This window comes from Bombina bombina, chromosome 3 (genome assembly GCF_027579735.1).
Source record: "Bombina bombina isolate aBomBom1 chromosome 3, aBomBom1.pri, whole genome shotgun sequence".
Lineage (NCBI taxonomy): Eukaryota > Metazoa > Chordata > Amphibia > Anura > Bombinatoridae > Bombina > Bombina bombina.
In genome coordinates this window covers 669,150,823-669,175,818 of record NC_069501.1, presented here as the reverse complement: position 1 = coordinate 669,175,818, position 24,996 = coordinate 669,150,823, and the positions used below count along the sequence as shown (strand labels likewise).

At 37.9% G+C, this 24,996-nt stretch overlaps 1 protein-coding gene across 1 annotated transcript in view; it reads right to left on the bottom strand.

Moving 5' to 3' along the window:
• STYXL1 (serine/threonine/tyrosine interacting like 1) overlaps nt 1–24,996 on the bottom strand; it is a 206,971-nt gene that overhangs the window by 133,828 nt on the left and 48,147 nt on the right. The window contains exon 5 of the mRNA XM_053707418.1: nt 21,888–22,021. Coding sequence (XP_053563393.1) covers nt 21,888–22,021 — 134 coding nt within the window. The remainder of the gene's footprint in view (nt 1–21,887; nt 22,022–24,996) is intronic.

The window sequence follows — 24,996 nt, the reverse complement described above, 5'->3', positions numbered from 1 at the left end:
TAAATAAATTATTCCTATTTAAAGCTAAATACTTACCTGTAAAATAAATCCTAATATAGCTACAATATAAATTATAATTATATTATAGCTATTTTAGGATTAATATTTATTTTACAGGCAACTTTGTAATTATTTTAACCAGGTACAATAGCTATTAAATAGTTAAGAACTATTTAATAGTTACCTAGTTAAAATATTAACAAATTTACCTGTAAAATAAATCCTAACCTAAGATATAATTAAACCTAACACTACCCTATCAATAAAATAATTAAATAAACTACCTACAATTAACCTAACACTACACTATCAATAAATAAATGAAACACAATTGCTACAAATAAATACAATTAAATAAACTATCTAAAGTACAAAAAATAAAAAAGAACTAAGTTACAAAAAATAAAAAAATATTTACAAACATAAGAAAAATATTACAACAATTTTAAACTAATTACACCTACTCTAAGCCCCCTAATAAAATAACAAAGCCCCCCAAAATAAAAAATTCCCTACCCTATTCTAAATTAAAAAAGTTACAAGCTCTTTTACCTTACCAGCCCTGAACAGGGCCCTTTGCGGGGCATGCCCCAAGAATTTCAGCTCTTTTGCCTGTAAAAGAATAAATACAATACCCCCCCCCAACATTACAACCCACCACCCACATACCCCTAATCTAACCCAAACCCCCCTTAAATAAACCTAACACTAAGCCCCTGAAGATCTTCCATCCGGAATTAAGGTAGGAATTTTCTGATTGGCTGATGGAATCAGCCAATCAGAATCTAGTTCAATCCGATTGGCCGATCCAATCAGCCAATCAGATTGAGCTCACATTCTATTGGCTGATCGGATTGAACTTGATTCTGATTGGCTGATTCCATCAGCCAATCAGAAAATTCCTACCTTAATTCCGATTGGCTGATAGAATCCTATCAGCCAATCGGAATTCGAGGGACGCCATCTTGGATGACGTCCCTTAAAGGAACAGTCATTCGTCGTTCAGTCGTCGGTCCGGATGGATGTTCCGCGCTGGATGTCTTCAGGATCCTGCCGCTTCGCTCCGGATGGAAGAAGATCGAAGATGCCGCTTGGAGAAGATGTTTGCCGGTCCGGATGTCCTCTTCTTGCCGGATAGGAGGAAGACTTTGGAGCCTCTTCTGGACCGGATTATGGATCGCCAACCCCCGCTTGGGTTGGATGAAGATCTTGGAGCCAGGACGGATCGGTGATACCTGGATGGTTAAGACAAGGTAGGAAGATCTTCAGGGGCTTAGTTTTAGGTTTATTTAAGGGGGGTTTGGGTTAGATTAGGGGTATGTGGGTGGTGGGTTGTAATGTTGGGGGGGGGGTATTGTATGTTTTTTTTTACAGGCAAAAGAGCTGAAATTCTTGGGGCATGCCCCGCAAAGGGCCCTGTTCAGGGCTGGTAAGGTAAAAGAGCTTGTAACTTTTTTAATTTAGAATAGGGTAGGGAATTTTTTATTTTGGGGGGCTTTGTTATTTTATTAGGGGGCTTAGAGTAGGTGTAATTAGTTTAAAATTGTAAGATTTTTCTTATGTTTGTAAATATTTTATTATTTTTTGTAACTTAGTTCTTTTTTATTTTTTGTACTTTAGCTAGTTTATTTAATTGTATTTATTTGTAGGAATTGTGTTTAATTAATTTATTGATAGTGTAGTGTTAGGTTAATTGTAGGTAATTGTAGGTAGTTTATTTAATTATTTTATTGATAGGGTAGTGTTAGGTTTAATTATAACTTAGGTTAGGATTTATTTTACAGGTAAATTTGTTATTATTTTAACTAGGTAACTATTAAATAGTTCTTAACTATTTAATAGCTATTGTACCTGGTTAAAATAATTACAAAGTTGCCTGTAAAATAAATATTAATCCTAAAATAGCTATAATATAATTATAATTTATATTGTAGCTATATTAGGGTTTATTTTACAGGTAAGTATTTAGCTTTAAATAGGAATAAGTTATTTAATAAGAGTTAATTTATTTCGTTAGATAAATATTATATTTAACTTAGGGGGGTGTTAGTGTTAGGGTTAGACTTAGCTTTAGGGGTTAATCCATTTATTAGAATAGCGGTGAGCTCCGATCGGAAGATTAGGGGTTAATAATTGAGGTTAGGTGTCGGCGATGTTAGGGAGGGCAGATTAGGGGTTAATACTATTTATGATAGGGTTAGTGAGGCGGATTAGGGGTTAATAACTTTATTATAGTAGCGCTCAGGTCCGCTCGGCAGATTAGGGGTTAATAAGTGTAGGCAGGTGTCGGCGACGTTGTGGGGGGCAGGTTAGGGGTTAATAAATATAATATAGGGGTCGGCGGTGTTAGGGGCAGCAGATTAGGGGTACATAGGGAGAACGTAGGTTGCGGCGGTTTACGGAGCGGCAGATTAGGGGTTAAAAAAAATATGCAGGGGTCAGCGATAGCGGGGGCGGCAGATTAGGGGTTAATAAGTGTAAGGGTAGGGGTGTTTAGACTCGGGGTACATGTTAGAGTGTTAGGTGCAGACGTAGGAAGTGTTTCCCCATAGGAAACAATGGGGCTGCGTTAGGAGCTGAACGCTGCTTTTTTGCAGGTGTTAGGTTTTTTTTCAGCTCAAACAGTCCCATTGTTTCCTATGGGAGAATCGTGCACGAGCACGTTTTTGAGGCCGGCCGCGTCCGTAAGCAACTCTGGTATCGAGAGTTGCATTTGCGGTAAAAATTCTCTACGCTCCTTTTTTGGAGCCTAACGCAGCATTTGTTTGAACTCTCGATACCAGAGTTAATTTTATGGTGCGGCCAGAAAAAAGCCCGCGGAGCGTTAACAGCCCTTTTACCGCCGAACTCCAAATCTAGGCCTAAATCCTTTACCAAGAAAAAAAGGAGAAAAAAAAATTATGGACTATGGCGCCTCAAATTCACCTTAAAGTGAAAAATAAATACAGAAGAACTCACGGTTCTGTTGCGCCTCTGAAAATAAAATCTACCGACACACGAGAGACAAGGCATCTAGCTCAATATGCTGAGATCAGTCTTGCAACGGTAGGAAGCAAATTGTGCCAAAAGTCACTGTCGTGGCGGGAAAAGACATAGCGCAACGTATAAGATCAAAATAGCGCCATCTTTACTGTACAGGGATACAAACAATCACAACCCTAAAAAACAGCGATCCCATAAAGCGATCATCACCACAATCAAGGGCCATAAGACTAAACTGTCTCAGTTAATAACCCAAGATGTAAACAGCTATTACCTCTGTCCCCAGCAAACTAATGATGGAGCTCAGAGGGTCGGCACAGAAACAGCATGCGGCACTCCCAATTTGACACATGTCCTTTGAAATAAAGAAATGAGTCATGCCCGATTAATGTCACAATGTCATGTCCATAAAATCATTGCCACTGAAGTGATTAGAGCACTCAGGTAACGCTGTGCTCAAACACCAAGTCAAAATAAACCATAATACAGTGGGGCGACTCAGACCCTGTGGATTGAAGCAAAACTCACATGCCAATTGTGAGGATTTAGTAAACCAGGAGGCTTTAGTTAGTTGCCTTGTCATAGATAGACGAACTAGGAGTCATGCCCCCATCGGGTCTTCCCAAACAGAGGAGCAAAGTAAACTAACAGGCATGCAGAAGCTTTAACCTAAAAGCTTCATAACACCTTTCCCAATTATGCCTGCCCCCACTGAGGTATTTTTAGAGCAAAAGTGGCAAAAGTCCCCCCTTAGCCTTAAGCCCCCCTCACTTAGACCACAAGCCATTGAGGGATAAGGGATTCAGGGACTTACCGATCTTGCAGCTTTCTCAGCAGCCCCAGGTCAGCCACTATCTCAAGTTTGACAGACTCAGAAAACCTCTGAAAGGGACCTGGAGATAAAGAAAAAAACAGAGTAACCAACCCTGGTTTTCAAAAGAGGGGTAAGCATAATTGTTGGAAGGTAAGCAAGAACTAATTCACCGTCTTCCAACAGTTAAAAGCCACCATTACTCTTACTAAAGAGATTGACATGGACACAGCATTGCCCCAATCCTTGCTTGCAGGAAAAAGTACCCATTAAAAGGATTAAAATCTTCAGACACCTTCGCCATCCTCCTGTGATCAAGGCAAAGAGAATGACTGGGGGTTATGGGTAAGGGAAGTGATACTTAAAGGGCCATAATACCCAAATGTTTAAACACTTGAAAGTGATGCAGCATAGCTGTTAATAGCTGACTAGAAAATATCACCTGAACATCTCTATGTAAAAAAGAAAGATATTTTACCTCAAAAGTTTCTAAGTAGCCACATCCCATTGTAAAGGACTTCTAAGCAGCATATCAGTATGTCTGTCCCGAGACAGCAGAAGGGTTGAGCCTCGTGCACTCTCATGTTATTTCCCCATTCAGTGTAAGGAAGTTTACAATGAAATCTCATGAGAGTTAAGTCAAATCTCATGAGATCACAGTAAAAGAGTTCATGACCTTAGCACTGCTGATGCTAATTGACTGCTGTTCATTTCTTCATTTTTTTTACCTTCAGCTGGGCTGCAGCTGAGTATACCTTTTTACACAGAACTTACTCTGCTGAGCTGAGGAAATTGTGAGGTAAAATATCTTTCTTTTTTACATAGAGATGCTCAGGTGATATTTTCCTGTCAGCTTTTTACAGTTATACTGCATCAGTTTCAAGTGATTTAGCATATGAGTATTATGTCCCTTTAACAGCTCTGATGGGCTGCTCTTTGCCTCCTCCTGGCCAGGAGTGAATATCTCACTAGTAATTGGAATGAATCGTGGTCTCTCCATGCCATAGGAAAGAAATATGCTTAACACGCTTTAGGTCTAAAACGCAGTGTCAGGTTAGCGCACATGAAGAATTGGTTATCTTAAGGCAGGTTACATAAATACTAAATATAAAATATTGAAAAGAATATTAATAATAATTATTAATAATTATTATAGTTACTGTAATTATTTCCTATGTAAGATAGCTTTGCCTTTGAAGTGGTTGCTAGGAAACATCTACAATAGCTGTAATCAGTTTCTTTCTGAGTAGAGGACTTTTGCCGCAAAAAAAATATGTGACAAGTGAACTTCAGTTCTGTAATGTCAGCTCCCTCATCTAGCTGAAGGCAGCAGCTACACTGACCGTTTCAATGTGCTCATTTAGCAAGAAAACAAGTAAGTTGTTTGCTGTTTTTTATCACAATATGTTTCTTTTTATGTTTACTTTGATTTAACAAATTCTTTTTTACTAATTTATTACTGGTTCATTTTCCATTTAATCATTAGTAGCAGCTAATACTTCTGCTACAAGCTGGCAGTAGCATAAAAACTAAATTTATGCTTAACTGATAAATTACTTTCTTTTACGATATGAGGAGTCCACGGATGACTTGTGGGATATTAACCTCCTGCTAACAGAAAGTGGCAAAGAGCACCACAGCAGAGCTGTATATAGCCCCTCCCCTTCCCCTCCACCCTCAGTCATTCGGCTGAAGGTATAGGAAGAGAAAAAGGAAAGGCTAAAAAAGTGCAGAGGTGACTGAAGTTTACAAAAAATATAAAGAAAAACTGTCTTAAAAAGAACAGGGTGGGCCGTGGACTCGTCATATCGTAAAAGAAAGTAATTTATCAGGTAAGCATAAATTTAGTTTTCTTTTACAAAGATATGACGAGTCCACGGATTTCATCCTTACTTGTGGGAAACCAATACCAAAGCAATAGAACACAAATGAAAGGGAGGGACAAGACAGGAACCTAAATGGAAGGCACCACTGCTTGAAGAACCTTTCTCCCAAAGATAGCCTCAGAAGAAACAAAAGTATAAAATTTGGAAAATTTGGAAAAAGTGTGAAGGGACGACCAAGTCGCAGCCTTACAAATCTGTTCCACAGATGCATCGTTTTTAAAAGCCCATGTGGAAGTCACAGCCCTAGAAGAATGATCCATAAGTCTTTCAGGAGGCTGCTGTCCAGCAGTCTCATATGCCAGGCGGATGATACTTCTCAGCCAAAAAGAAAGAGAGGTGGCCGTAGCTTTCTGACCCCTACGCTTTCCAGAATAAACAATGAATAATGAAGATGATTGACGGAAATCCTTAGTTGCCTGTAAATAAAACTTTAAGGCACGGACCACGTCCAAGTTATGTAACAGACGCTCCTTCTTAGAAGAAGGATTAGGACACAAGGAAGGAACAACAATTTCCTGATTAACATTCTTATTCGAAACAACCGTAGGAAGGAACCCAGGTTTGGTACGTAAAAACCACCTTATCAGAATGAAATATGAGATAAGGCGAATCCATAGGTTCAAACGGAACCCCTTGCAGAACTCGAAGAACTAAATTCAAACTCCAGGGAGGAGTAATAGGTCTAAATACAGGCTTAATTCTAGATAGAGCCTGACAAAAAGACTGAACATCTGATACATTTGCCAAACGTTTGTGAAACAGAATTGACAAAGCTGAAATTTGTCCCTTTAAGGAACTTGCTGATAACCCTTTCTCCAATCCTTCTTGGAGAAAAGACAAAATCCTAGGAATCCTAACTTTACTCTATGAGTAACCCTTGGATTCACACCAAAAAGATATTTACGCCATATCTTATGATAGATTTTTCTAGTGACAGGCTTTCTAGCCTGTATCAAAGTATTGATAACTGAATCAGAGAATCCTCGCTTCGATAAAATCAAGCGTTCAATCTCCACGCAGTCAGTTGCAGAGAAATTAGATTTGGATGTTGGAAAGGACCTTGAATGAGAAGGTCCTGTCTCAACGCAAGTTTCCACGGTGGCAGAGAGGACATGTCCACTAGATCCGCATACCAAGTCCTGTGTAGCCACGCAGGCGCTATCAGGATCACTGAAGCTCTCTCCCGTTTGATTCGAGCAATCACGCGTGGGAGGAGAGGAAACGGCGGAAACATATAAGCTAGGCTAAACAACCAAGGTACTGCCAAGGCATCTATCAGTTCGGCCTGAGGATCCCTTGACCGGGATCTGTATCTTGGAAGCTTGGCATTCTGACGAGATGCCATCAAAACCAATTCCGGTCTGCCCCATCTGAGAATCAATGAGGCAAATACCTCCGGGTGAAGTTCCCACTCCCCCAGATGAAAAGTCTGTCGACTTAGAAAATCTGCTTCCCAGTTCTCTACCCCTGGGATGTAGATCGCTGACAGATGCAAGAGTGGGCCTCTGCCCAACTGATTATCTTGGATACTTCTATCATCGCTAAGGAACTCCTTGTTCCCCCCTGATGATTGACATATGCCACAGTCGTTATGTTGTCCGACTGGAATCTGATGAATTTGGCCGAAGGCCACGCCTGAAGCGCATTGAATATTGCTCTCAGTTCCAGAATATTGATTGGAAGTAGAGACTCCACCTGAGTCCAAACACCCTGAGCCTTCAGGGAGTTCCAAACTGCACCCCAGCCCAGAAGGCTGGCATCTGTTGTGACTATCACCCACAAGGGTCTGCGGAAACAAGTCCCCTGGGACAGATGATCTGGCGAAAACCACCAAAGAAGAGAGTTTCTGGTCTCTTTATCCAGAATTAGCTTTGGAGAAAATACGCATAATCCACATTCCACTGACCGAGCATGCACAGTTGCAGTGGTTTGAGATGAAAGCGAGCAAACGGAACGATGTCCATTGCCGCTACCATTAATCCGATTACCTCCATACACTGAGCCACTGATGGCCGAGGAATGGACTGAAGTGCTCGGCAAGAATTCAAAATCTTTGATTTTCTGACCTCCGTCAGAAATACTTTCATGGCTACCGAGTCTATCAGAGTTCCCAGAAAAGGAACCCTTGTCTGTGGAACAAGTGAACTCTTCTCTATGTTCACCTTCCAGCCGTGAGTTCTCAGAAAAGACAACACTGTGTCGTTGTGAGATTTTGTCAGATGATATGTTGACGCCTGAATCAGAATATCGTCCAGATAAGGTGCCACCGCTATCCCTTGCGGTCTGAGAACCGCCAAAAGAGACCCTAGAACCGTTGTGAAGATTCTGGGTGCTGTGGCCAACCCAAAAGGAAGAGCCACAAACTGATAATGTTTGTTCAAGAAGGCAAAATCATTTGAATTGTCTCCATCTTGAATGATGGAACTCTTAGAAATTTGTTTAGACACTTGAGGTCCAAAATGGGTCTGAACGTTCCCTCTTTTCTGGGGACCACAAATAGGTTTGAGTAAAACCCCTGTCCCTGTTCCAATTTTGGAACAGGAAAGATTACTCCCATAGTAAAAAGGTCTTTTACACAGCGTGTAATATCAGAAATGATCTCCTTCAATTCTGGCCCAAAAAGGGTCTTACCTTTTAAGGGAATAGCTAAAAGCTTATGTTTTGATGACACATCAGCAGACCAAGATTTGAGCCACAATGCTCTACGTGCTGAAATAGCAAATCCTGCATTTTTGCCGCTAATTTAGCAATTTGAAAAGCGGCATCAGTAATAAAAGAATTAGCTAGCTTAAGAGCCTTAATTCTATCTATGTCAGCTAATGGAGTCTCAACCTTAAAGGGACAGTTTACTCAAAAATTTTCTCCCCTTTAATTTGTTCCCAATGATCCACTTTACCTGCTGGAGTGTATTTAATTGTTTACAAGTAGCTCCTTTACCCTTATATTGGCATTTGAAATCGTTAATTTAGCATGTGGTATCCCCACCTATTCTGAAAGTTTGTGGCCGCGCGTACCAGCTATAGATAAGCTTTGTAAACACAGCCAGCAGAAGAAATTACACTCCCAGTCTGATAAAGCAGAGATAAGGTAATAAAATGTTGATTTTCCATTGTTCTCTCAAAGTATTAGTGATTGTTTTAAGGACAGATATAAGATAAAGAAGCAGGTATATGTGCACAATGTGATACAGTAATGAGATCTGATTATACCTACAAGCTCAACCTATTTTATTAGGCTGTGGCTTCAAAACACAAAATCAGAGCTTTAATATACAGAAATAAACCTTAAAAAGCTAATTTTCATACATTTTTTACTCTGCAGTTGGTAAAAAAACAATTGTAAACACATTAAGGGAAAAACTATTTTACAGTATACTGTCCCTTTAAGAGACTCTTCTAGAGCCTCAAACCAAAAAGCTGCTGCAGTAGTTACTGGAAGAATGCAAGCCGTAGGTTGTAAAAGAAATCCCTGATTAACAAATAATTTCTTTAGTAGACCCTCTAATTTCTTATCCATAGGATCCTTGAAAGCACAACTATCCTCAATGGGTATAGTAGTACGCTTAGCTAGGGAAGATATATCTCCCTCTACCTTAGGGACTGCTTGCCATGAGTCCTGAATGGTATCTGATATAGGAAACATTTTCTTAAAATTAGGAGAGGGAGAAAACGGTATACCTGGTCTATCCCATTCCTTACTAATAATTTCCAAAATTCTCTTAGGAACCGGAAAAACATCAGTGTAAGTAGGAACTTCCAAATATTTATCCATTTCACACAATTTCTCTGGAGGAATCCCTAAGCAACAGGCAGAGGTGTTCAAGCTTAAATTTAAATGACATAGCATCCGAATCTGTCTAAGGAAAAACATTCCCTGAATCAGAAATTTCACCCTCAGACAGTAATTCCCTAATCCCCAACTCAGAGCACTGTGAGGGAACATCGGAAATAGCTAATAAAGAATCAGAGGATTCAGTATTTACATTAATACTTGACCTACTGTGTTTACCCTGCAACACTGGTAATTTAGACAATACCTCTGTAAGGGTAGTTGACATAACTGCAGCCATCTCCTGCAGATTAAAGGAATTAGACGCACTAGAAGTACTAGGCGTCGCTTGTGTGGGCATAAAAGGTTGTGACACTTGGGGAGAATTGGATGGCCTATCCTGATTCTCTTCAGACTGAGAATAATCCCTAGGCACACTTACTTTATTAAAATATGCTTTTTACATTGTAAAGCCCTTTCAGTACAAAAGTTACACAATGCTAGAGGGGGTTGCACAATAGCTTCTAAACACATAGAACAGTGAGAAACCTCAATGTCAGGCATGTTGAACTGACTAGTAATACCACAAAAGTCGTTTAAACACTTATTTATAGTATAAAATAAACATTAGAAAAAACCTGTACTGTGCCTTTAAGAAAAGAAAAAGTGAACAATTTTTCCAAAATGCACAAAAAAACGTTAAATTATTCCCAAATTTAACTTAATATCGTTGGTTAATCCAAAAATTACTGCACCCAGAAGCAAGGGCAGAAATAAGGCTTTAGAAGTACTTATATCAACATGTAGTCAAAAGATAGATAAAAAGACACTCTGCACCTTGCCACAGCTCTGCTGTGGCGCCTACCTGCCCCCAGGGTACTTTGAATCAAGTTTAAAATCCTTCAGACCAGCTACACAGTCCAGGAGCCACCGAGTTACTGTTTGCTGCTGCTAAGTCTGAAGAAATTGCGCCAAAATAGGCTCCGCCCCTTAAGGTCAAAAGTTGGAGTAGGCCCAAACAACACTGCATGGAAATGCAGTTTTGCACTAAAGTAAAAATACACACACAATATAACCCTCATGCATAAAACCAATAAGTTTTAAGTGCCAAAAATAAAAAACATAAAACATTGTTTTTTATATTGTCTCCCATGTCACATAATGCCCAAATATCAACTAATGATAAATATAAAATAGGGACTCCAGTAACACCCCTCTTATTAAAATAGATTTTACTGCTTACCCCATTCCCATACAGGGAAATAATGCCAGCCAGTTCTGATACACCAAGTCTCCTCAGAAAAAAAGGCTGCACATACCTTAATGCTGCTTGTAGCATGAAAGCGGTCTCCACATTAAAGATGTCTCATGGTTACCTTCAGAAATCTTGTGGGAACCAGCGTGGATCTTAGTTACAAATGCTAAGATCATCAAACCTCAGGGCAGAAATCTTCTTCCATATCCCCCTGAGGAAAATAGTACACACGGTACCATTTAAAATTAAAAACTTCTTGATTGAATATACTAAAACTAACACCTCACTTTACCACGTCTTCCTAGTATAACACAGGCAAAGAGAATGACTGGGGGTGGAGGGGAAGGGGAGGGGCTATATATACAGCTCTGCTGTGGTGCTCTTTGCCACTTCCTGTTAGCAGGAGGTTAATATCCCACAAGTAAGGATGAAATCCGTGGACTCGTCATATCTTTGTAAAAGAAAATATAATTTCTTTATTAAAACATTTTTTTGGCGGGGGGGATCAGGATTGTCCAAGAACAAAAGTGAAGCTTACAGACTTGTTTGGCTGACATAGAAATCAATCAACTGACAATGAAATTGCTGGATATTGTAATTGAATATATACTTTTGAACCCTTTCTCGTCTGCAGAAAAGCTGGTTTTAATCGCATGAATGAAAGAACTCATTTTTTTGCTGCATCATCATTTGTTCCTTTGATTATTTGTTAAAAGGGCCACATATTTTTCACTTTGAAAAGGATGCAAAGAACACAAGAAAATTTTAGATTTTTTCTCTGGGTTTAGTTAGGGCAAGATTGGGTGTGGCGCACTATTTTTAGCGTGCAAATGAACGCGTAAGTTTGAGCCCTTTTGGGCACACGTAATAGAACATTCATATTACAAGTTGAAAGTAAATGCGAGAGGGCATTTACAATTTACGCTCATTGAGTTAGTACGACTTTTGGAACTCTGGTTAACTTACGCTCGACAAACAAGTTGCACAAAACACATCAAAAATACATGTAACAGTACAGTTACATTCATATTAACGCTGTCTGATAAAATTTATTGCATAAAAATTTGGCATTAAAACGTTATTAGGGCACAAAAATATGAGATGTCAGGTGTTAGAACAAAAACGGACCAGAAGTGATTTTACATAGGGATCCATAGGAACACATGTATAAATATATGTATAATTTCAGTGGTAGATGGCGCAGATCTTTGATATTAAACTCAGGCTGAATGTATAGTAATCCGTCTGATGAGAAAGAGAAAAGGGCTTGGTGTGTATGTAAAAGTCAATTAATAAGAGTGCAATATACTCACTCCATAAGTTGCATGATATCCGCTTGTCTGGAGTATGCCACACAGATGTATAGTAGCAGTGATCCACAGATGTCTTGTAACAATCGTGGTTTAACAAACTGAGAGCAAGAAGAAAAACTCCAGTGAAAAATATGTAGAATCTGTTATAATTAAATAAGTAGTAACTTACTCCATCAAAATTGGACTTCCGGCGATGTCACAGCAAAGGAACAAAAAAGATATTCCAATATAGATAAAAAATATTTATTAGCTCAACGCGTTTCAACGTATGCAAACGTCTTTTTCAAGAGCAAATATAAAACAGGTAAAAACAGTTGAAAGATTTGTAAGCTGTGACAATTATGGCCGGTTTAAATACAGGTGATCTATGTTCCAACTTCATGTGTTAAACAGGAAATTGGACTCAGAAATAGTTAAATTTCTGATGTTCTTCCCTCCTGATAGGTCCGTAACATCATGTGACAAAAGCGGACCTGAAATGGAACTATTTGCACAATACTACTTGATTGAGGATTATTCATTGTGAACTCCCTCATTGGCTATCATATAACAATCCATATTTTCATTGGTTGATACATATATTCACACCTAACCATTTGACATTACACCGAAATTTAAAACCTATTTAGCGGCATAATTGGAAATTCAACTTTGTAATTATGTATACATTTTGTTAGGGATGAATACGAGTTATATCAGATGTTTGCCGTTTAACTATTTGTGAGTCCAATTTCCTGTTTAACACAGGAAGTTGGAACATAGATCACCTGTATTTAAACCGGCCATAATTGTCATATCTTAACAAATCTCTCAACTGTTTTTACCTGTTTTATATTTGCTCTTGAAAAAGACGTTTGCATACGTTGAAACGCGTTGAGCTAATAAATCATTTTTATCTATATTGGAATATCTTTTTGTTCCTTTGCTGTGACATCGCCGGAAGTCCAATTTTGAGGGAGTAAGTTACTACTTATTTAATTATAACAGATTCTACATATTTTTCACTGAAGTTTTTCTTCTTGCTCTCAGTTTGTTAAACCACTATTGTTACAAGACGTCTGTGGATCACTGCTACTAGACATCTGTGTGGCATACTCCAGACAAACAGATATCATGCAACTTATGGAGTGAGTATATTGCACTCTTATTAATTGGCTTTTTCATACCTTTTCTTTTTGTCATCAGACGGATTACTATACATTCAGCCGGAGTTTAATCAAAGATCTGCGCCATCTACCACTGAAATTCTACCTTAACCACAGTCCCTGGGGAGAGACTGAAAGAAGGCAGCGGACTAACCATAAGGAGAGTATTAGTTCTCAGTTCATTTGTAACAGATTGTTGTTTTTACAATATCTGTACATTGTTTCCTTTATAAATATATGTATGTCTATTAATATATATGCATTCATTTCTATACATATGTATACATGCAGGGATCAAAATTTAAGCCCTAAGCTAGTAGCCAGCCCAAAATGATACTCACCACTTTTGATCCCACTCACACCACACCCAATAACCCCCCCCCCTTGCATATGCTTAGCAAATGTGCAGTAATGTTTTAATATTCTTTTTGTTTTATACCATAAATTAAATAATGCTAGATTCAGTAATAAATTAACAAAAAATATTACATAGCAGTTAGCAACATCAACTAGAGTTCTGGGGATGACAACAGCTGGACAGAAAAAGGAATATGATGAACTGGGAGAAAGCAGAAAGTGTTGACATTAATGTGAGGTCATAGCAGACCTGGAAAATTTGTTTTATAATTATCATCTCTCATCTATCTTTCTCCACTCCCTCCTCTCTTCAATTTCTCTTTTTACTCCCTCCGTCCCTCTCAGGCCATATCTTCTCTTTATACTCTTTCTCCTCTCTCTCTACTTTTTTTTTCTCTCCACTCTTTCTTAACGTTATCTTTTTCTCCACTTTCTCCAATTTTTTTCTCCAATCTCTCTCTGCCCTTGTTTACCCTCTCAGATGTAACAGTCTAAGCACTAATGGGGTCCCTATAGCCCTAGAGGAATAACATATCCTTGCCTTTTCATAGATATATAATATTCCTTTAGATAATATTTGTAGACATTCACTCACTAACTTTCAGACCCCACTGTTAAGTTTCCACTCACTCACTCAATGGCTAGTGGAAATTTTGAGCCTTGACATACTGTATGTATTTATTTGTGTATATATATATATATATATATATATATATATATATATATATATATATATATATATTTACATACATATATACACATATAAATACAGATATACATATGTATAGAAAAGATAATTTATGTAAGAACTTACCTGATAAATTAATTTCTTTCATATTGGCAAGAGTCCATGAGCTAGTGACGTATGGGATATACAATCCTACCAGGAGGGGAAAAGTTTCCCAAACCTCAAAATGCCTAAATACACCCCTCACCACACCCACAATTCATTTAAACAAATAGTCAAGTAGTGGGGTGATAAAGAAAGGAGTAAAAAGCATCAACAAAGGAATTTGGAAATAATTGTGCTTTATACAAAAAATCATAATCACCATAAAAAGGGTGGGCCTCATGGACTCTTGCCAATATGAAAGAAATGAATTTATCAGGTAAGTTCTTACATAAATTATGTTTTCTTTCATGTAATTGGCAAGAGTCCATGAGCTAGTGACGTATGGGATAGCAATACCCAAGAAGTGGAACTCCACGCAAGAGTCACTAGAGAGGGAGAGATAAAAATAAAAACAGCCATTTTCCGCTGAAAAAATAATCCACAACCCAAAATATAAGTTTAATATTTAAATGACAAGAAAAACTTAAAACATCAGCAGAAGAATCAAACTGAAACAGCTGCCTGAAGAACTTTTCTACCAAAAACTGCTTCTGAAGAAGCAAATACATAAAAAACGGTAGAATTTAGTAAATGTATGCAAAAAGGACCAAGTTGCCGCTTTGCAAATCTGATCAACTGAAGCTTCATTCTTAAAAGCCCACGAAGTGGAGACTGATCTAGTAGAATGAGCTGTAATTCTCTGAGGCGGGGTCTTACCCGACTACAAATAAGCTTGATGAATCAAAAGCTTTAACCAAGAAGCCAAGGAAATAGCAGAAGCCTTCTGACCTTTTCTAGGACCAGAAAATAAAACAAATAGACTGGAAGTCTTCCTGAAATCTTTAGTAGCTTCAACATAATATTTCAAAGCTCTTACCACATCCAAAGAATGTAAGGATCTTTCCAAAGAGTTCTTAGGATTAGGACACAAGGAAGGGACAACCATTTCTCTACTTATGTTGTTAGAATTCACAACCTTAGGTAAAACTTGAAATGAAGTCCGCAAAACCGCCTTATCCTGATGAAAAATCATAAAAGGAGACTCACAAGAAAGAGCAGATAGCTCAGAAACTCTTCTAGCAGAAGAGATAGCCAAAAGGAACAACACTTTCCAAGAAAGTAGTTTAATGTCCAAAGAATGCATAGGCTCAAATGGAGGAGCCTGTAATGCCTTCAAAACCAAATTAAGACTCTGAGGAGAAATTGATTTAATTACGGGCTTAATACGAACTAAAGCACGTACAAAACAGTGAATATCAGGAAGTGTATCAATCTTTCTATGAAATAAAACAGAAAGAGCAGAGATGTGTCCCCTCAAGGAACTTGCAGACAAACCCTTATCCAAACCAACCTGAAGAAACTGTAAAATTCTAGGGATTCTAAAAGAATGCCAAGAGAATTTATGAGAAGAACACCATGAAATGTAGGTCTTCCAAACCCAATAATAAATCTTTCTAGAAACATATTTACAAGCTTGTAACATAGTATTAATCACTGAGTCAGAGAAACCTCTATGACTTAGTACTAAGCGTTCAATTTCCATACCTTCAAATATAATGATTTGAGATCCTGATGGAAAAACGGACCTTGAGACAGTGGGTCCGGCCTTAACGGAAGTGGCCAAGGTTGGCAACTGGACATCCGAACAAGATCTGCATACCAAAACCTGTGTGGCCATGCTGGAGCCACCAGCAACACAAACGATTGTTCCATGATGATTTTGGAGATCACTCTTGGAAGAAGAACTAGAGGCGGAAAAATGTAAGTAGGATTATAACACCAATGAAGTGTCAGCGCATCCACTGCTTCTGCCTGAACATCCCTGGACCTGGACAGGTATCTGGGAAGTTTCTTGTTTAGATGAGAGGCCATGAGATCTATCTCCGGAAGACCCCACATCTGAACAATCTGAGAAAACACATCTGGATGGAGAGGCCATTCCCCGGGATGTAAAGTCTGACAGCTGAGATAATCCGCCTCCCAATTGTCTACACCTGGGATATGCACCGCAGAGATTAGACAGGAGCTGGATTCCGCCCAAGCAAGTATCTAAGATACTTCTTTCATAGCTTGGGGGCTGTGAGTCCCACCCTGATGATTGACATATGCCACAGTTGTGACATTGTCTGTCTGAAAGCAAATTAACGGTTCTCTCTTCAACAGAGGCCAAAACTGAAGAGCTCTGAGAATTGCACGGAGTTCTAAAATATTGATTGGTAATCTCGCCTCTTGAGATTTCCAAACCCCTTGTGCTGTCAGAGATCCCCAAACAGCTCCCCAACCTGAAAGACTTGCGTCTGTAGTGATCATAGTCCAGGTTGGCCAAACAAACGAAGCCCCTTAAACTAAATGCTGGTGATTTAACCACCACGTCACAGAGTGTCGAACATTGGGATTTAAGGATATTAACTGTGATATCTTTGTATAATCCCTGCACCATTGATTCAGCATAGAAAAAGCTGAAGAGGTCTCATGTGAAAACGAGCAAAAGGAATTGCGTCCGATGCTGCAGTCATGAGGCCTAAAACTTCCATGCACATAGCCACTGAAGGGAATGACTGAGACTGAAGGTGCCGACAGGCTGCAACCAATTTCAAACGTCTCTTGTCTGTTAGAGACAGAGTCATGGACACTGAATCTATCCGGAAACCTAAAAAGGTGACCCTTGTCTGAGGAATCAAGAAAATTTTTGGTAAATTGATCCTCCAACCATGTTTTTGAAGAAACAACACTAGTTGATTCATGTGAGATTCTGCAGAATGTAAAGACTGAGCTAGTACCAAGATATCGTCCAAATAAGGAAACACCGCAATACCCTGCTCTCTGATTACAGAGAGTAGGGCACCTAGAACCTTCGAAAAGATTCTTGGAGCTGTTGCTAGGCCAAATGGAAGAGCAACAAATTGGTAATGCTTGTCTAGAAAAGAGAATCTCAGGAACTGATAATGTTCTGGATGAATCAGAATATGAAGGTAAGTATCCTGCAAGTCTATTGTAGACATATAATGTCCTTGCTGAACAAAAGGCAGAATAGTCCTTATAGTCACCATCTTGAAAGTTGGTACTCTTACATAACGATTCAAAATTTCAGATCCAGAACTGGTCTGAATGAATTTTCCTTCTTTGGGACAATTAATAGATTTGAATAAAACCCCAGACCTTGTTCCTGAAAAGGAACTGGCATGATTACCCCTGAAGACTCCAGGTCTGAAACACACTTCAGGAAAGCCGGAGCTTTTACTGGATTTGTTGGGATATGTGAGAGAAAAAAATCTTCTCGCAGGAGGTCTTACTCTGAATCCTATTCGATACCCTTGAGAGACAATGCTCTGAATCCACTGATTTTGGACAGAATTTATCCAAATATCCTTGAAAAACCTTAATCTGCCCCCTACCAGCTGAGCTGGAATGAGGATTGCACCTTCATGCGGACTTAGGGGCTGACTTTGGTTTCTTAAATGGCTTGGATTTATTCCAATTTGAAGAAGGCTTCCAATTGGAAACAGATTCCTTGGGGGAAGGATTAGATTTTTGTTCCTTATTCTGACAAAAGGAACGAAAATGGTTAGAAACCTTAGATTTACCCTTAGGTTTTTTATCCTGAGGCAGAAAAACTCCCTTTCCCCCAGTAACAGATGAAATAATAGAATCCAACTGAGAACCAAATAAATTATTACCTTGAAAGAAAGAGATAGTAATCTAGACTTAGATGTCATATCAGCATTCCAAGATTTAAGCCACAAAGTGTTTCTAGCTAAAATAGCTAAAGACATGGATCTAACATCAATTTTGATAATATCAAAAATGGCATCACAATGGCATATTGCAGTAAGCAAATAATGCTAGAAATGTCAGAATCCAATTCTTGTTGCGCTAAACTCTCCAACCAGAAAGTTGATGCAGCCGCAACATCAGCCAAAGAAATTGCAGGTCTGAGAAGATGATCTGAATATAAATAGGCTTTCCTTAGATAAGAGTCAAGCTTCCTATCTAAAGGATCCTTAAAGGAAGTACTATCTTCCATAGGAATAGTGGTACGTTTAGCAAGAGTAGAAATAGCCCCATCAACTTTGGGGACTTTTTCCCAAAACTCTATAGAATTTGCTGGTAAAGGATACAATTTTTTAAACCTTGAAGAAGGAATAAAAGAAGTACCTGGCTTATTCCATTCCTTAGAAATCATATTAGAAATAGCCTCAGGAATAGGAAAAAACCCTGGAGTAACCACAGGAGGTTTAAAAACAGCATTTAAACGTTTATTAGACTTAACATCAAGAGGACTGGTTTCCTCAATATCCAAAGTAATTAACACTTCTTTTAATAAAAAACGCATATACTCTATTTTAAATAAATAAGTAGATTTGTCAGTGTCAATATCTGAGGAAGGATCTTCTGAATCAGATAGATCCTCATCAGAGGAGGATACATTATTATGTTGACGGTCATTTGAAATTTCATCAACTGAATGAGAAGTTTTAAAAGACCTTTTACGTTTATTAGAAGGTGGAAATGCAGACAAAGCCTTCTGAATAGAATCAGTAACAAATTATTTAAAATTCATAGGTATATCATGTACATTAGAAGTTGAAGGAACTGCAGCTGGCAATGTACTATTACTGATGGACACACTATCTGCATGTAAAAGTTTATCATGACAACTATTACAAATGACATTCGGAGAAATAATTTCCACAATCTTACAACAAATGCACTTAGCTTTGGTAGAACCAATGTCAGGCAGCAAAGTTCCAACAGATACTTCTGAGGCAGGATCAGATTGAGACATCTTGCAAAATGTAAAAGAAAAAAACAATATATAAAGCAAAATTATCAATTACCTTATATGACAGTTTCAGGAATGGGAAAAAATGCAAATAGCATAGCCCTCTGACATAGAAAAAGGCAAGAGGCAAACATCAATGGGGTATTAAATTAATGAAAAAAATTTGGCGCCAAGTATGACGCACAACGTAACTGAAATTTTTTTGGCGCCAACAATAACCGGAAATGACACACTTGCGTCACTAACGACGCAACCGTATGTTTTAGGCGTCAACTACGACGCCGGAAATTACGAAGTTGCATCACGGACGTACTTTTCGCGCCAAAAATTCTCGCGCCAAAAATTATGCAATAAAGTCTAGCATTTGGCGCACCCACGGGCCTAATACCGCCCGCAATTTGCAAAAAAAAAAGTAGTCAATTAGAAAAAAGACTAAACCCCAGGTAAGAAAAATATTTCTTAAAATGTTTATTTTCCCCAAATATGAAACTGACAGTCTGCATGAGGAAATACATGAACCTGACTCATGGCAAATATAAGTACAATACATATATTTAAAACTTTATATAAATGCATAAAGTGCCAAACCATAGCTGGGGTGTCTTAAGTAATAAAAAACATACTTACCGAAAGACACCCATCCACATATAGCAGATAGCCAAACCAGTACTGAAACGGTTATCAGTAGAGATAATGGTATATGAGAGTATATCGTCGATCTGAAAAGGGAGGTAGGAGATGAATCTCTACAACCGATAACAGAGAACCAATGAAATAGACCCCCGTTAGGGAAATCATTGCATTTAATAGGTGATACTCCCTTCACATCCCTCTGACATTTTCTGTACTCTGAGAGGAATCGGGCTTCAACAATGCTGAGAAGCGCATGTCAACGTAGAAATCTTAGCACAAACTTACTTCACCACCTCCATAGGAGGCAAAGTTTGTAAAACTAAATTGTGGGTGTGGTGAGGGGTGTATTTGTAGGCATTTTGAGGTTTGGGAAACTTTGCCCCTCCTGGTAGGATTGTATATCCCATACGTCACTAGCTCATGGACTCTTGCCAATTACATGAAAGAAATACATACATATATCTCAATGCAATCCTGCGCTCGTGCTTGCGTAAGCCAGCGACTTATTTCTTTATTTTTTTAAACAAGGCTCCATTAAAGTCTATAGGGGAATACAATCCTGCGTTTTTACTAATACGCGTACAACTAGGCGCGCAATCGTAAAAAAAGTTGAGTGCACATAACACACTCGCAGGAGCTCAAATTTGCGCTCTACTCATAATCTAGCCCTTAGTTTCCCCAATACTACACAGAGCATTTTCTGCCCTTTATTCTAGTTGTTAACTATGCCAAGGTTAGCAGGTTGTCACTGCTTTTGACAAAGCTATTAATAACAGGGAAACTGGATACGTGAAGCATATAAATCAATAACTCTCCAGAAGTCTTTTATCTTCCTAGGACATAGATCACTTAAAGGGACAGTAATTACAATATATTTCTATGGTGTTATTATAGAATAACACAACAGCCAAGTCTTAACATTTGTTAAAACAAATTAACATCCTTTTTACTGCAATTTATTTTTAATAGCCACCCACCATTTGCCTTATTTGGAGGAGCCAATCTGGGCTTTAGCCCTAAAACAACACAGCTAGCCACTGTTGTAATGTAAGTATAGAGTGCATTATTTTGTCAATGTTTTCTGATAAATCCAAATAGGGACAGATATGTAGCAGGTTTTGCCTTTAGAAATCAACAGGATTAATTTAGAAATTGCTCAATCTTTAGAGCTAAATTACATAAAAAGGGGCTAAATAAATAATAAAAATATATTGCAAAATTGATTCATTATCCATAACTAAACATTTTATATAAAAGTCTCAAAGTTTACTGTCCCTTTGCCAGACTTATGACTTTGTTTTTCCCCGTTCACTGCTACAGTTGATAAGCTTGCAAAATCGAGAATTGCCAAGGTAAAACATAACATCAATTAGTCTGTGAATAAGCAATTATCTGTTTAGCATTAGAGGGTATGTTCTATACACGTTTATTACTAAATGCATCTACAAAAAATCCTTATAAATTATTTTTTTAGTAAAAAAAAAAAAAATTAAACAGAATATAATCTAAACCTTAAAGGGACAGTAATTTTTTTTTTTTAAATTGATTGGATAGAGGATGATATTTTAAACAATTTTCCAATTTTCTTCTATTATCAATTTTGCTTTTCTTGGTATCCTTTGTTAAAGAAAAATCCTAGGTGTGCTCAGGGGCCTGCACGTGTCTTAAACCATCTGACAGCAGTGTTTGCAACATTGTTTACAGTAATTTTATACATAGTTAAAACAATGCTACCATAGACTGCTATAGACACGTGCACACTCCTAAGCTCCTATCAGCCTATCTACATCTTCAACAAAGAATACCAGGACAACAAAGCAAACTTGATAATAGAAGTCAATTGGAAAGTTGTTTAAAGTCACATGCTCTATCTGAATCATAAAAGTTTCATTTTGATTTTACTTTCCCTTTTAGTTACATAAAAACCCATATCAAATACTATTAGCACTTGGGAAACATTGTTATTATCACTAATTAAATGCATTCTTATAAAAGCGCATCTGTAAATATAATTATGTTGCCAGACTACATGTTTATTTAGACATTACTGTTATTTTACACATACAGCACCATAATGCAGTATTCCCAGTTAATAGATAACTCGTATTGAGTGACAGGTTACCTGCGGCATCCAAAATACCTTCTGACTCCTGAAGAAGTGGTAACAAGCTGAAAACATCTCATAGCCACCTTGTAGCACCAGGACTGGGTAATGACAAACCTGAGCCATAACCATGGCACATAATATAGCTGGACCTAGTGAGGCAACACAAACACTGTGAAATAAACATAAACAACCCAAAAGGTTGCAAGGCATAATGTCTTGGGATTAATCTTTTCATATATATATATTTATAAAGATATATAATTTTTACAATTATTGCTGAGCCCTGCACCCATATGCTTTTGGCAGATCAGAAGAGAATTATGATATTTTAAAGGGCAAATGTGATCTTACTAAAATACAATGTCATATTGTACATTATGGTCTAGATTACAAGTGGAGCGCTAATTTAATGTGCGCCTGTAAAGGGGCAATCTTGCCAGTTTACGGGCACACGTTAAATAACCAGCCATTACAAGTGGCTGGTTAATGGTACCGCAAGTTCCCTGTAGCAATTGAGCAATTAAGTGCAATTAACCAGAGGTTATGACCATTTTTTGTTTTAAAAAAAATAACTGCACAAAGCAGATATAAGGGGTTAAACTGAGGGGATGTGAGGTGTTAGAGAAAAAAAAACGGCACTGAAAAGTGCCTTTACATTGCGGTCTATGTGGACTGTGTTTTCTCTATAAATATATATGTATGTATATATATATATATATATATATATATATATATATATATATATATATATATATATATATGTGTGTGTGTGTGTGTGTGTGTACATGCACATAAAAAACACATAAATATATATGTATATATTCATTAACATATATATTTTAAATATGCTGCCCAACCCTGTGGTAACTTAGCCCCTGCGTTATGTTCTTTGTCGTGTCTATCGGCATCAGAACGAGCGCAAAGCTTCCCTGCAATGCTAAAGCGAGGTCGCGTTCACATTGCGCTTTACTTGTAATAATTTGCGCTCCACTCGTAATCTAGCCCTATATGTATAAATTACATTTCAACTAGAGTAAAAATTTCCTGATGCTAAAAAGTGTGGAAATTCCTATATTAACTCCCCATCAATAGACTGCATTATATTCTAAAATTTTGTGAGCTGGAATAATTAATTTTGTATAGGCATTAAACACAGAGTCCCATGTATTAACTGGCGTGCAGACTAGCTTCTCAACTTGAGAAGTTGTCCACACGCCTTTGCTGCATACAGGCAGCGGATCTGTTCATCTGCTGGCCTCTATGCATCATTACACACTCCAATGAGTGTGTAACGCCCGCCCTTCTCTCGCATGAGAGAAGCGACTGTCAATTACCCAGAGCGAGCGCTTCTTCTTACACTGTGGGAAGAAGGCTCGAATGTGCGAACCTGCTTATGCTGCTTCGTACATGGTTCTCATAGTGAAAGTCGACTTGGGAGTGGCAAAAGACTTCTGTTCCTGAACTGGACTCAGGCTAGTGATTGGTGGCTACGTACATATGCTGTACCTGGCCATGTCAAGCTCAGGAGCGGAAGTATATTGCTGCTACAGAGTGGACTTTAACTATGTGTTTAACAAATTTGCACATTAGAACATTTTACTTTTGCAGTATTATTTGCCATTAAGGTTACAGACATTTTATCAAAGAAAACTCTCGCTGACATCATTGTTAGCATTAAAGTGAAGGTCAAGTCTGGCGCATTGCTTAACATTTTTCAATAGCAGACTAAAATTAAGTATTATGTTCATTCATCAATTTCATTGTAAATATTGTTCTCATTACTATTTTTCAACTTTTATTTCACCTCCGTTTTCATCTTATTACCCGCCCGCCATACTCCCTATATTGATTGACATTTCTGTTAGCCAATATATCGTCTAACCCCGTGGCGTCCAGCCCCTTTTCTCTAGCGTCACTACAAAGTTCTGCGCATGCGTTAAAAAAAAACGCCATCGTCGTCCAGCTCGTTCACGAAACGCGCATGCGTTCTCCCTTCTCAGAATCAATCGAGCCATTGTATCAGTTACTACGCCCGATCGCAGCAGAGGCAAGCTTTATTCAAAAAGGGTAAGAATGATTAAGATGCTTGCAGCAGCTATTGCGGTCTAATATTTAAAAGTAACTACTGAGGGTACGGGTATGACACGCATGCGCATTTAGAAGATACTGTTGTGCACGAGCGTAGTCCGTTTGTAGGAACTACAGCGACGTCACAACAGATAAATAAGGAAGTGTTGTAGGGGCGGAGCAGATAGAATAACGGAGGTATTTTCTATATATATTTTGGTTGAAAAATAAGAGTTCTATACAAATATAAACTTAGCGACTGTAATATTTGGATAATAAGCTTTATAATGGTGTATTGCAATATGCAAAAATTGACCTTCACTTTAAAAATCTTACACAAGATTAAATCTGCAATCTGAGTAATTGAATCAAACGTTATGGCCTAATAAATAAATTAGCATTCAGCTGCAAATCAATGAGGGTTCAAAGTTCTTTCTCAGGAAAGTATGCAGATGCTAACAATATATTTGTACAGGAAAAGTGGAAACACAGTTTAAAACCAAATAAAAAAGATTTATGTAAATGGTTAATCTAAATCCTAATTTAGACAAAATCTATTAATAATTTGTTTTAAATTCGTTATAAAACACATAAAAAAATTCTACACAAGTGTGCATCTCAAATAAGACCTTCATGTCATGATATAGTCTCTTGCCCAAACTGATTGCAGCAATGTAACTCATTTCAGGCCCATTAAAGGGACATAAAACCCCATTTTTTTCAGATAGACTATACAATTTGAAAACAACTTTCTAATTTACATCTATTACCAAATGTTGTTATCCTTTGTTGAAAAAGCAGGAAGGTAACTTCAAAAGCGTGCACATGTCTGCAGTTTTTCAACAATGTTATACATTAGCAGAGCACTAGTTGGCAGCACTATTTCCTGTCATATAGTGCTCCAGACAGTACACACTTCTATCTAGATATCTCTTCAACAAAGAATAAGAAGCTAATTTCATAATAGAAATAAATTGCAAGCTTTTTTAAAATTGTATTATCTATCTGAATCATGAAAGAAACATTTTGGGTTTTATGTTCCTTTAAATATAACTGT